This window comes from Rattus rattus, chromosome 6 (genome assembly GCF_011064425.1).
Source record: "Rattus rattus isolate New Zealand chromosome 6, Rrattus_CSIRO_v1, whole genome shotgun sequence".
Lineage (NCBI taxonomy): Eukaryota > Metazoa > Chordata > Mammalia > Rodentia > Muridae > Rattus > Rattus rattus.
The window spans coordinates 104,358,621-104,373,182 of record NC_046159.1 but is presented as its reverse complement, the minus strand read 5'-3'; the positions used below and the strand labels follow the sequence as shown (position 1 = coordinate 104,373,182).

General features: G+C 47.7%; 1 protein-coding gene across 1 annotated transcript in view; it reads right to left on the bottom strand.

Annotated features, from left to right (window-relative positions):
• Nucleotides 1-13,499, bottom strand: part of Slc13a4 (solute carrier family 13 member 4) — a 36,150-nt gene extending 22,651 nt beyond the window's left edge. The window contains exons 1-2 of the mRNA XM_032907260.1: nucleotides 13,437-13,499; nucleotides 11,341-11,469 (exon numbers count right to left, since the gene is read on the bottom strand). Coding sequence (XP_032763151.1) covers nucleotides 11,341-11,469; nucleotides 13,437-13,499 — 192 coding nt within the window. The remainder of the gene's footprint in view (nucleotides 1-11,340; nucleotides 11,470-13,436) is intronic.
• Between the last annotated feature and the right edge of the window lie 1,063 nt (nucleotides 13,500-14,562).

Sequence of the window (14,562 nt, the reverse complement as noted above, 5' to 3'; positions counted from 1 at the left end):
AGTTAAGAGCTATCTTTTGATTATTGAATGTAAAAATGTTGAGGGGCTAGGAAGATGGCTTGCTGGATAAAAGTTTGTGCCAACCAGCCTGAAGGGTATGAATTTGGATTCCCTGAACCCATGTTAAAAGCTAGATTTGATAACATGTATCCTCAATCCCAGTATCCTGTGGGGGAGAGGGGAGGCAGAGGCAGAGTCACCTGGAAGCTCTTTTTCGTTAGCTACACTGTCACACTGTGGCAGAAACAAGAGAGACCCTGCCTCAAACAAGGTGGAAAGTGAGAACTATTTCTTTAAAATTGTCCTCTGCCCTCCACAAATACACTGTGACACATACATTCCTGCAGTCACACACACACACACACACACACACACACACACACACACACACACTCACACAGACATACACACACACACACACACACACACACACACTCACTCAGACATACATACACACACACACACCCAGGCACATACACACCTGAGCACACACACACACTCAGGAGCACACATGCACCTACACACACATGCACACATACATGAGTGCACACACACAGACATATGCACACACACACACTCAGGCACACACACATATGTACACACACATACACACACACACACACTCACTCAGACATACATACACACACATACACACCCAGGCAAATACACACTTGAGCACACACACATACACTCAGGCGCACACATGCACATACACACACATGCACACACACACTTAAGTGCACACACACAGACATATGTACACACACATTCAGGCACACACACATATGTACATACACACACGTGCACACATACACTCAGGTACACCCCCACCACCACCACACACACACCTACAAACCAAATACAGTTAGTTACTGACTGGAGAGTGAAACGATGTGCAGCAGAGGATGTAAGAGAACACAATCCTCATCTGTCATAATGGGAAGTGTCATCTAGCAATGACAAGAACTAATGCAACAGCATGTTGGAGTATGGTGACTAATACCAAGGGGTAGCTGAGTTGGAAGGCGAGAAGTGTGAGGCTGGTTGGTGTGAGGAGGGGGTTGGTAGATGTGAAGTGAAGAGGTAGAGAAGGGGTCTGCTGGCATTCACAATAGGTTCTCTGTTACCATTCAGTGTTACACTTTGTTCAAAGAACCCAACACAGACACAACAAAGACATCTGCTCCATAACGCTTCATTCCTTTTTGTCCCATGAAAATTTCATTGGCTTGAGTTGAGACGATTCATGCCTGTAACCATGGTCTAGAGGCAGAGACCGGTCCTTCTGGTTGACTTAGCTCTTGTCCCAAGTTGACACTGTCCCTTAGGAGGAGTGAGCATAGCCAGATGCTTGCAGGCTCTAATGTGGGGATAGAGTACCTTTCTAGTTTCTTTCTTAGGCCTCTGTGAGTTAGCTTGGGGACACGGTTATATTTTCCTTTGTCTGCCAAGAGGGACCCCCATAGCAGACATAAGACATAGAAGTTGTGGGGAGTAGTCCCTCTATCACACTATGACCCCACTCTCTGCTGCTGAAGAGTTGAGGAGACCATAATTTTTTTCCTGGGAGGCTGGTAACAACAGTGTATACTCTGTTTCTTTGGCGTGTGACATCCCATAACACTAGTTAGTCTGTGATGTCTTTTAGAAGGTCAGTGAGTGCCTCACAGAGCTAAGACCACTTTCTCTGGGTCCATCGAAGAGTAAAAGGAGAGACTTCATGTAGACTAGAGCACCTTCTCCACTCCCTGTGCTTCTTGGCTTGCATTTGCTCTCTCCTCTGAGTTCTGCGCCAGTCCTGTTGGACATATGCGGGCTGTGTTTAACTTTAAGATGAGCAAACTCAAAGAGTTTGAGGATCGTGACTTAGGTCACAGTGCAAGGGCAGAGGCAGGGTGTCCAAGCACAGATGAAGCTAAAACCTATGAGGTAACATGGTGTATAAGGAGAAACCAACTGGAAACCAGTTGGGAGCAGACCAGAGTCCAGAAAGCACCGGCCAGCACACACTCACTGACACTGGCTGTAACTGCTGAGGCCTGGTACCAATCAGAGACTCAGCTCCAGTGTGCTATTAGCTTTGTGATGTTTTCTCATTTTTTTTATGGGTTTAAATCAATTCAGGAGCCCTCCCTGAACTCTTGTGTCTGAGCCAGGGGCTCTGGATACATAGGCCTTGCCTTCAAAAGTAGCATCCTGGAGTAGAAAGAGTGAGAATTCCAGAGCCAGCCACCCTAGGAAGATTACGCAACCTTTCTCAGCTTTATTCTCTAAATGAAAAAAACCGCGGGGTTATGTAAATCCCTACCTTGTAAAGTTGTTGCCAAGATGAAACACCAGTTTTGCAAACCTAGCTAGCACAGTTTGCCGGTTTGCCGCATCAACAATCAGGATTTCTGGACACCTCCTCCTGTTTCTGGGTACTTCCTCAAAGCCTGGCCCGGTCTGGGTGACCAGCAGCACACTGAGCAGGCTCACACACAGAGCAAAGCCTGCTCTTCACATTGGTCAATGAAAGCCCTGCTCCGGAGTGGTGTCTACAGCCTTCCCAGTGCACTGACTCCTGTTCCACAGTAAGATTTGCTTATTTAGAATTCCTCCAGGGAGTCCCCAAGTCTCCAGATTCCTGAGGATTATCTTAACCATTCTCTAAAGTGTGCTGTAGTGACAGTTCTGGACAATTTTGGTGTCCGAAAAATACAGAGGTATTATAAGAATATGTTTTCCTTTTAAACCCAGGTGTGGAGTATGGGCCTGCTTCGGACTGTCCACAGCAGCTGACTATGATTTACCTCGTGCTCTAGGAGAGATGTGGTTTTGCCAGCTACAGATAATTTCTGCAGTTGTGTGACATTTGGAATTCTGGGGACTTTTCAGAGGGATAGAAATGCTAGGGCCCCAAGAGGCAGTGTGGGTTGTTGGTTATTGTTGGTTTTGGTTTGTTAAGTAGTGTGCTTAAATAAAAAACATGGAGGAGGAGGGGGAGAGGGGGAGGAGGGGGAGGAGGAAAAGGAGGAGGAGAAAAAGTGAGAAGAAGCAGATTAGTAGTAGTAGTAGAAGAAGAAGAAGAAGAAGAAGAAGAAGAAGAAGAAGAAGAAGAAGAAGAAGAAGAAGAAGAAGAAGAAGAAGAAGAAGTAGTAGTAGTAGTAGCAGTAGTTAGATATCCTGATGTCAAAGATCAAAATTGCCTCAAGGAACTCATTACCCCTAATCAGCAGGAAATAGTCTAAGTATAACATTATCCCCTTTCCAACCCCTGACTTTATTCAGGGATCTCTTTCCTTTCCTCTATATTCTTTTTTTCTCTCTTATCTGATGTTAGAAGATTGAAGGGATGGAGAAGGGTAGAAGAAAGAAGAACCCACAAAGGAACAAAATGCTCCTTGCTTCCTGACTCACTAGAGCTCCTTCCTTCTCCCAGCCTCTTTTCAACACGCACAGCTCTCCCGGGTCCTATCCCAGCCCAGCAATGCCCACACAGCAGCAAGCACACTCCACTAGCTGCTGTCAGTACTGACCCTCCCTTCCCCTGTCCACCTCTTATACATTTTCTGTCTATTCTCAGGCCATGCAGTGTCCTCTGTCATGGCAAATGTCCTCAGCCGTCCTTTCCCCAAGTTCTAGTACTCACTGGCTTGGAAGACTTAACAGCAGAAGCTGTTAGCAGCACTAGGCTCTAACGGGGCACTCCTTCCGGGAAGAAAGCACACGGATTTGTGATGTGTGGGCAGTCACTGCTTTCTCTGCCTTTTGGTTTTGTGGCTTTTCTCAGAGTACCACGCTCTTGACCTCGGAGTGAATAAGTATTTGGAGGTTGCATTTTAGAAGAGATGGGTTCCCTTGAAAAGATGTCATCACAGAGGGGTACAGTGGGGAGCCTGGGCTCTGGGGATTAGCCAGTGGCTGTTACCCCTGACTCACTCTTACCTGTCTCACCCAGGAGCTGCAAGCTCCAGGACAAGCTAATGGACCCCATATTGGTCATTCCGGCCTATGACATAGCAACAGCAGAGATTCATAACTCACTAAATACTAGAACATCTGGGTCCTGAGAAGTGACCAGTGAAGTACTTATCAAAGAAGGAAAGGAACTCAAAGCCAGGGTGTGGGGAGTGAGACTAGGGTTCTGGTAGGCCAGCACAAGCAAATGAAGGAAACAAGAGAAGAAAATGTCAGGAAGGACAGACCAGACCTGGAAGAGGTCACTCCAGGTTTCCTCGGTGAGAGGGACTGCTCCCAAAGAGCTATCCACCTGGGACAGGATGCCTGCTGACTGGTCTTCTAATCGGGAATTGCAGATGAACCTTTAATTAGCTTTAACTATTTCTTTCCCTGAACACAAACCTATTGCTTGTGACCTGGACACAGCCACCTCTTTCCCTGCAGTTTTACTTTTCTGTGGTTTTACTCTTTGCAGAAGGGTAGGAACTCTCTTGCCTCCCATTTGGCACATGGGTTAGCCCCATGTATCTACCCTGTATATGGTATTCTCCTGCCAGCCATATAATAGCTGTGTCAGTCATTAGAATCACGGACGTACTGGAGCGCCCATGTTCATGTGACTCAAAGTTAACGGTGATCCTAATGCAAGGAGTGGAGTGAGATAAAGGTGGCCGTAGGCTTGAGCCCCAGAAGGACAAGGGAACTCTGTCTCTCTGTGGCAGAACTGCAGGGCACCGAACAACATAATTTATCTAGTATTTGATGTTCCATGTTTCTAGGCAACCGCGGGGAGACTTGGGACATAGTCCCTATGTATAATGTATAAGTGTGTGTGTGGGTAGAGGACTATGAAGTATTACTTTAATTAATTTTTAATCTTTTTTTTTAAGTGGGAGGAAGGAGAGTGTGGTTCTGTTCCAAGAAGTCTGAGAATGGAAATCCAGATATAACTTCATCTTGCTGTTTTCCTCACAAAGAATGTGGGCTTGAATCTCTCTTGGGGCAATCCTCTTGGGGGGCAGACAGATGGCTGACTCCTTGTTCTTGCCTGTTAGCTGGTGCTGGATAGGTGCCGTCACACTGAGACCAGCACAGGGGCCTCCCAGGGCCCATGAGGGGCTCAGAGTAGGTACCTCCAATTTGGCAGACTTTGCAATGTGGGCCAAATTCTCACTGAGCCCGAAGCTTCCTATTTTTATTTTCACCAGGTTGGCTGGCCATCGAGTTCCCAAAATCCACCTTTCTCTCACCCACAGTAAATAGGGTTCCCGACTCCTGTGGCCACCTCATAGGTGCTGGAGATCTGAACTCAAATCTCCTCACCTCACCAGAAAGTTCTCTAACTCTCTAAGTCATCACCATAGTCCCAGTTTACATTTTTTTTTTCTTGGAGCTGGGGACCGAATCCAGGGCCTTGCTCTTACTAGGCAAGTGCTCTACCACTGAGCTAAATCCCCAACCCCCAGTTTACGTTTTATTTTGGACTGCATTCATAGCTATTTTTTTCATTCATAGCTATTTTAGGGTGCATGAGGTCTAAGGGTCACAGGTTGGACATATCTGCAATGTTAGACCCAGAACACGATGACTGATTTAGCTCTCCATTAGCACTGAGCCCTGTCAAAGCCAGGGACAGTACACACCCTGGCTAGCATCTAAGGAAGACATCATGGCCAGCCATGTCTGCCACTCTTTGTCGTTCCCTTCAGACTGTGATGCCATTACACTGAGAATGCCCTGCAGGGGCTCCGGTTCCTTCTCATCACCTCATCTTCCTTCCTGGGAACAAACTGTTGCAGTAAATTCTAGGGGGTAGCCATAGGAAGGAAGGGATCAGGGATCAATCCAAGTAGCTGGTATGCTAGGCTCCCATTCCCTATGGGAGTAGGCCTTGCTCTTCTGTATATTGAGTGTCTTAAGGTTGGGTTTAAAGAAAAGATACCGAGTCAGGACTGGTGTCACTCATCTGTAATACCAACTGAGGCAGGAGGATTAAAAGTTTGAGGCCAGCCTGGGCTACATAGAAAGATTCCCCCACCCCTCAACAAATAAATGAAGAACTACAGAAAGAAAAAAAAAAGGAAAGGAAAAAATATAAATATAAATATAAAAATATTTGGCCAGGGCGGGGGGGGGTGCAGGGTGCAACTGGAGAGATGGCTCAGTGGTAAAGAGAATTTTCTGCTTTTCCGGAGAATCTGGGTTTGGTTCTCAGCACCCACATCAGGTGGCTCACAACTGCCTGTAACTCCAGCTCCAGGGGATCTGACAAATCTCTGGCTTCAAGGGCACCTGCATGAATGCAATGCACACAGACTCACCAGCATACACACATACGCATAAATACAAAATAAAAAAGTTAGAAAAATGTAAAACTCTTCCTTAGCAGGAAGACCTTGATGGATATCCTCAAAGCTGGCCTATCTTCCGTATGGCTGGAGATCTTGACCTTGCTCTCCAGTTTCTAATCTGGGACTCAAGAATTAGGCTCCGATTAGGAAGGCTGAGGCAGGGGCTGGGCTCTGAGGCCAGGCATAAAGTTTGCTCTGGTGTTGGCTCAGAGAAAAGTTGTTTTCTTCCACAGAAACGTGAAGTTAGCCTCAAAGGCTACAGGGTCTACACGGCTTTACATCAAGTCTGGATATGAAGTTCAGCTGAGGCTGAGTTTACGGCAGATGCCCGCCTGATCTGCAGCCTGCAGCCTGCATCCCTGAAGGGCCTGCGGGCAGGAGGAAGGTCAGCTCCATGTGCAAGAGAGGCCTTTCGAGCCTTCAGCGTGGGGTGGGGAATGCCTCCAGGGTTGAATAAACAGAGAAAGCCAGAGTTTGTACAACAGGCAGGCATCCAGAGGGTCAGAAAGACTGGGAGCCAGCAGGGAAGCAGATGGGTGACATCAGACTCCAGCAGGATGTGGCTGCTATCCCAGTGGGGGTTGCCCCAATCTCTCTTGCCCTGGTAGGACCTTGAATCTGAGTGAGGCTTGCCCAGTGGCTTGCAGTGCACGGACACTGGCACAGCTGATGGGAGAAGATGCTGACAGAAGGGGTTGTGTACAGACAGAACATGCAGATATTATCAGAAGTGTGGTAATGGGGGGAGGATGGGGAGGGGAACACGCATACAGAGGGGAGGGGGAGGGGCTACGGGGATGTTGGCCTGGAAACCGGGAAGGGGAATAACAATCGAAATGTATATAAGAAATACTCAAGTTAATAAAGATGGAAAAAAAAGAAGTAATTTCTGTGCCTGGGCTTCCTAGTAGTAAGGGTGAGAAGACTTTTAAAAGACAAATCTAATGTCAGTAAGAATCACAGAGGAGTCCAAAACAAACAAAAGGAACCATAAACACTGACTAAAATCCAGGATGGAGTTCTGCACAGCAGCAGAGGGAGGTATTACTTGATGCTCAGGGGAAGACTGCAGGAGGTATGGGGAGAATGCTTGGAACGTTACCCTGTAATTTCACCTCTCTGGAGGCAGAGACAGGATGATCCTTGAGGCCGGTTTAGGCTAGACACAGAGACCTAGTCAAAAATTAAATGGCAGAGTCCTAAAGTCAAGGGGACTTTAGTGTCTGATCATCTGCCAAGGTACAGAGTCCGTCTCTAGTCCAGTGTTCCTGACCGGGTCATTTGGCTTGAACCTCCTGGAACAGGAATGAGGACTGTGCCCAGCAGCCAGCTCCTGAGTTCCCCTTACACCTGGTACTTATGGTGAGGCGCTCCTTCCGGCCCTGTCACTGGTTAGTTTAGATTGAGGCCACTATACTATAGACACAGAAAACATGTCTCCTTAAATCGTTCCTTCATTCCTCATGCTTCTCAGGATCCAGGTCTTTGATGTTCTGGCCAACTCGCCCTTGGAAGTGCTCCCTGTGCAGGCTGAGGTGCTGTGCCCATCATTTATTAACCAAATGGAAGCTTTCGGTACAATGGCCCAGGGACCAAGAGTTCAGGTTTTAGAATCACACACCCCTAGATATAAGACTTGGTTTTATTGCTTACTAGCTGGGCAACCTTGGGTAAATTGCTTAACCTTCCTGAGCTGCAGTTTGCTCCTCTATACAATGAGGGTAGAAAACCGTGGCTCCTTTTAGAAGATTAAAAAACACAGTGCCTGGAGACATTTTCCAAGGAGCCTGGCATAAAGTGAACAGGTGGAGGAAGAAGCCCCTTTCCCCAGCTCTGCGGCCTGAACCTCTCATCTTATTTTCTGCTCCCGGGCTGGGATTTAGGCCACCAGCTCCCCTGGTCCTCAAGTCACCCGGCTCCTAGCTGTCACACCCAGTGCTCCCCTGGATGCCTGCAGCAGAACAGGTTATAGGATGTTTCAAGTGCATGGTGGAGGCAGTTTCTTATAAGCCATTTCTTTCTATGTCTGTATCTACAGCTATCCCACCCTCCCGTTGGACTGGCTCTGTTTCTCTCCAGTGTGCTAACTCCTATAAACAGCTTCAGTGGAGGGGAACTCAGGGGGGTGGCAGAAATAAGACTTGAGTGGGCAGAAATGGCGTATTTGCTTTGACCACCCTTTGGGTACTTCCTGAATGGAAGATTTAGAACTCAGAATCCCACGTGTATGATATGAAGGACGAAAGCCACAGGTCCCAGGGCTGGACCGACCCCATTCTCATGCTTTTATGGAGATCAGGCTCTTGCCAGTCCCAAGAAGAAATGGCAACTGAGAACGGAGGCCCCAGGGCACTGGGACACACACAGGCCCCGAGACAGTACAAGTCCTAGAGAATGTGTGTCTACAGAAGGTACATATAAATGGTACATATCATCTTGATGAAAGCATCAAGCTAGCTCGGAGGGTAGGGAACTACTCTTAGGTGAAGCCTTCAGACACATTTTTTTTTTTTTTTTTTTTTTGTTCTTTTTTTTTGGAGCTGGGGACTGAACCCAGGGCCTTTCTCTTCCGGGTTAAGCGCTTTGCCACTGAGCTAAATCCCCAGCCCCACATTTTTACCAGAGTGTAACTGAGTCACAGGGTTTTAGAAGTGAAGAAGCGGGGAGGACAAGCCTCAGCCAGGGAGGGTGGAGCAGTAGCTGGGTTGGGAACAGAATGTGTAGGTGACTTGCAGGCTCCTGGCAGGAACACCTTGCTTTTCCCTGTGAGCCATGAGGTTGGTGTTAGGGAGCACCTAGAGAGTGTGGAATGGGTGCTTCTGCTGTAGCTAGCTGGCCCACAAGGAGCTGTCACCTATGCCCTCTTTTCTGTTGGCATTCTCCTTTAACCCGAGCTAAGGTCAGCTGCACAGACTGTATTTGGACTAAATTGTTTCCTAAACCCCAATTGCTAAATAGACTTGTCCAAACCAGCTAAAGACATGGGTGGAGTAAGATTTCCACCTCAAATAATAAAATAGGTCTTCTTAAACCCACCCTCCGAGAAACAGCAATTCCTAATCACACATGAAGGCTATTCCTTTTGAGCTAAAAAAGCCCCCTCCCCAAAGCATTGCCTCCAAAGAGTCTTCCTATTAGGTTGGCCCTCATGTCTATGCAAAGGGGCGGGACTTGTGATAGCAGTTGTCTAGTTTCCTCTTTCCCTCCTCCCATGAAGTTCTGGTACCACAAGTTTTAAAAAGGCACATGAAGAGTTTGTACACTTTTCCTGAGGAAAAGTTGTCTTTAAGGTGGTTCATTCTTTTAGACACAGACAAGAAGCCCATCTCTCTTTCTCGCTCCCAAAAGAAGGCGGGGAGCCTTCCACGTTACATACATACATATCTGTGAGGACAAGAACCTGCTCACGGCTTCCCTAGGGTATGACTTAGACCTCTCGTAGAAAAAGGGAAAAGAAATCTAAGGCAAACTAACACAATTTATCCCATAGAAGAGAAGTTGTTCTATCGGCGACCAAATACCACTGTCAGGGGAACTTTCAAGAATGCTCTGTTGCCAGAGAGCATGCATGGGATGGGCCTACGTCCTCTGCACATGTGTGACAGTCGTGCAACTGGGTCTTCATGCAGGGGCTACTTCTGACTGCCCTGTCTGCCTTTGGATCCCTTTCCCCTACCTGGGCTCCTTGTGTAGCCTCAATAGAAGAAGATGAGCCTAGTGCAGCTTGATATGCCAAGGCTGGGTGAACCCAAGGTTCCTTTCCAGAGGAGAAGGGGAGAAAAGGTAGATGGTGGGAAGGGGAGATTGAAGGGAGGGACTGGGAGGAGAGGAGGGAGGGGAAGCTGCGATCAGAATGTAAAGCAAATAAATAATTAATAATAATAAAAATAGAACCAGCAGAATAAATGACTGATTGGGAAAGAAAGAGAATGTTCTGTTGTTCAGGGTTAAGGCAGCCTGTGGGCCAGCTTCATTCTTCCTCGTAGCTCGGAGAGAGATGCCCACAGTTCCTAGCAATTGATAACACTATGAAAGGCCTATATATGTTAGGGATTTTCTTTGTTTGGTAGAGCGAATAAAAGAACAGGCTCTGTGATGTCATAGGTACAGCCTGCTGTTTCCTACTGTATGACTGGGGTCGTTTAATTCTCTAAGCCTCCTGTGGAGATTGGAGCCACTGACACCCACTTCCTAGAACTCCTGAGAGTTCTGTATGAAATAGCAGGTGAGCATGGCGTTCCTAATGTAGCACTGGTTCTTAGAAGGACTCCGTCACCTGCTCCCTGCTCGCCTCCTTTGCATCGTCCTGTCCACGTCAGTCTTCCTCATCAAACACAACCAGGATGTTTTCAGTGTGAGCTTTGCCGAATGTTATAAAGTGAGCAGAGAGGGCTGGCTGCAGGCAAAGGGATCACACTGTGACCTGGAGTTGGGGAGGAAGAATCGGGAATGTGTGGTTTTGTCTTAGAGAAGAAAGAAGGAAGCCAGGACACAGGGAAACAGAAAACCCCTGTCCACAACTGAGTACCTCCTTCGTGTGAGCTCAGTTATAGGAGGGAAAGCCCAACAGATGGGAGCCCTGCTTCCTGCCTGTGTGGGGTATAGTCGGAAGGACATACAAGACACTGAAACAGACCAACTGTTGTCTCCGATAGGTACAAATCAGAAAGCCATAGTACCACATGCCTCCAGTTCCAGCACTTGGGAGGCAGAAGCAGAACTCTCTGAGTTCAAAGTCACACTGGTCTATGTAATGAGTTCTAGGCAAGATAGGGCTATATAATGAGACCCTGTCACTTCAAATATAAGGATCAATTGTCTGTGTTCAGTCAGGGAAGGTTTCCTGGAAGTGGCAAGCTTTGAGCACATCGAAGGAGATGAAGGTAAGGGGCTGAAGGGGAAGAATTCAGTGTCTGGATCAGCAGATACAAAGCTAGTGCCCAGGTATCCCTCCTCCCATCATGTGCATACGAATCTCCTGTTCCCTGAGGCCTCCTTCATGGGTCCAGCAGACCTGAGGAGAGGGTTGGGTCATGAGGGGTCTAACCTCACTGGATCGGAGAACGCCGAAGAACGGGTAGAGGAAGGCAGGCACGAGGGCTGCAGCTCCGAGAGGCACCGCCTCAGACACCCAGTACACAGCGGTCACAAGCAGCACGTAAGCACACGCAGCCTCCTGGAAGGGGAGGAAAGAGGTGCTTAATCATGGGGACACTCGTTGTCATGAAAACTCCAAAGGAGACCCAGGGCCAAGGCAAGAGACACTTAGACCCCATGAGGAGGACAGGATACAGTCCTGGGAGATGCTATGCTGACATTGGCCAATGAGGAGGGCAGCCATCTTTGTGTGGAAGTATGGCTGCTCGCTGGAAGGACCGGGTTGGGTGTGTGGTTGGATGACATATGCAGGCAGACCCCGGGCTTTGATAGAGTTCCAGCTCCGATGATCCTTAAAGCAGCATAGTGTAGAGAGTGACAGTTGATTTTGACCATAGCACTGGGGGTCAGACTCACAGGCCATAAAGCTGAGTTAAATTGTGGAGACCCTGGTGGCTCCTGGGGGTAGCGGAAAATAGAACAGTGTGTGTATGATTGGTTCACATATGGGGTCTGGGGGCAGTCATCCTAAACTTCAACCCAGGTCTGCAATGTATGAAGATTTTGGGGCATCTGGTATATATCCACTGAAAGGAAATGGTTTGGTAAGAAGTAAGATTTAAAAATAACACACAAGGTGGGCTCCATATTGTGTTCTCATAGCCTCTGGGGCAGGATCTATTTTAGGACTCTTCTAGGGAGACCAGCATGACCTTGAATCCATCCTTTCTCCGGCATCATTGGACTTACATCCTGGTGTTAACATTTAAATTTTCCATTGAAATATAAGCAGGCTTCACTGACTTAAAGTAGGCACAGTTAAATTCTCTTGCTTCGAAATAATAATTCAATACATTTAACTCAGTAGTTGTTTTGTTTCATTTTGGTTCGGTTTGGTTTTGAGGGACAGGGTCTCGCTATGTTGCCAGGCTGATCTCAGACTTAGGTTCAGGTGATCTTCCCAAGTCAACCTCTGTAGTAGCCAGGACTCGAGGCTTGCATCACCACATCTGGCTTAGATGTCGATCCAAAGAGTTGTTAGGCAAGAACTGTTGGCTATTTTCCCCTACAGTTCTCAGTCTGAGCATATACCATGTACTGGCAGTGAGCAGCGGTACTCTGCCTGGGCTGGGGGTCTGTTTTAGACTGTAGGGGACGTGCAGCGATCCCCAGTCCGAGAGGCTCATTTTAGAGGAGGGAGAACAGACTTGTCATTTCTCAGCTTTGGCTCTAAGGATACTTGGGATGGGCTCACTCTTCGCTCCTGGGCCTTCCTGTGTGGGACGCTGTGCCTAGCAGCATAACAATGCTCACCTCTTCTCACCTAGCTTTCAGAAGTACCTCCTCCCCTGAGTTACAGCCAGAAAAGGAGCTCACTGTCCTTGGAGACCATGCCCATGGCCTGTTGCCACAGAAATATCTTTCTACAGAGGGGATAGAATACCAACAATCTGCGTGGAATGGGAGGGTGGGAAACCTGGAAAATTTACCAGTGTTTTCCTCAACTCATCAAAAACCACGCTGTGCAACCGAAGAGTGGGGAGGATAAATTAAAACCTCTTTATCAAAACCCCATCCTTCTTGGCCTTAGCTTCCGGCAATGCTGAGTGTATGAATGGTGCCAGGAGTGATCTTGAGGAAGCCTAGGAGCTTTACTCTTGGGCGGAGGTCACTGCCTGAGATCTTAACAATTGTAACATTCCGAGGTGCAGAGAGGACAATTACATAGAGAAACCAGGCCAGCTGTTACTTTGACAGTGTTTACTTAAGGAGCGGATTTGGCCCGTTGCCAGCCTGCTTGCCCGTCAGGGAGCATGAAGGATCTTGCTCGGATCCTGGACCGGCGAGAGGCCGCAGGAGCTTTTAGCTGGCTTTGCTGGAAGGGACCTTGCTCCCTCCGGATGGCCATGGATTATGGCAGGTTGGCAGTAGGAAACGGGAAATGAGCCCACTGTTGACAGTTGCTCCCGCTGAGATTTCCTCTAGGGTCAAAGGATCAGACGAGATAAGACTTTGGAATTGCTGATAACATAATAGAATTGATACCTTTTGGAAAAGGATGAAGTTTAGAGAAATGGCCTCCTCGTGCTCCTTGTCCTTGGAAGCCATGCCCGTGGCCTGATGCCACAGAGACATCCTTCTACAGTGGAGAGAGAATTCCATCCGAGTGAGATTCGGGAAAGTGGAAAATCTGGACATTTCCCACTGGAAATAAAGTTCCACTCTCCCCTTTGTGGGAAAGAGAGAGGAGGAAGGGTTTTAATTCCAGGTTAGAATAAAGTGGCAGAATGTGGTCTGTCCCTCACCGGGGTGCCCGTATCCTAGTTACTTTATAGGGCCCTAATTTAAGTGACAAGGGGGGGAGAGGAGGGAGATAGATAGTCTTTCTGCTATGCACCATTTGATTTGAATTGGTAAGAGTTAGCTAGGCAGAGATCATCTGTTCAGCCGTAAATACCATAAGGATAAGTTAATAGAGCACTTGTCTCCTGCAGGATTGAGAAGAGGGTAAACCGCCATTGTGTTTTTTTTTTTTTTTCTTTCTAGCTTTCTTGAGAAGGATAAAAGATGCCTTTAGAGCGTCTTTTGTTTGCTCACAGAATTCATACTACTGTCTTTCTACTACTTCCCAGCCTTCTCCACCTATAGGTGACTGTGGGTTCAGATGTCCCCGGGACCCTCTAAAGTTCCTTGCTACTGTCTTCTGCCCTGTACCTGACCAGACTCTGGCGGGTAGACTCCCCCACCCCCCTCCATGTGTGTGTGTGTGTGTGTGTGTGTGTGTGTGTGTGTGTGTGTGTGTGCATGTGTGTGTGTGTGTGTGTGTGTGCGTGTGTGTGTGTGTGTGTGTGTGTGTGTGTGTGTGTGTGTGTGTGTGTTGCTTTGGGCCAGGCCCCACAGAAGCACCCAGGTCAGGAATGCCTTTTATGGACAGTGTTTATTTCCTTTTGGCTTCTGCTTCAAATTTGAACTGAAACCAGATATGGGAAGGGGGGAGTGTGAGTTTGAGGCTAGCCTGGGCTACATGGCAAGACACTGTCAACAGAACAGAACCAAAACTCAACAAAGAAAACAAAACCATCAAACGAACAATAAAAAGGAAAAGTGTTCAAAGTGGCGTTCCCCCGAGGAGACAGCTTCTACCTTAAACTCTAACTTAGGTTCCCTTTCC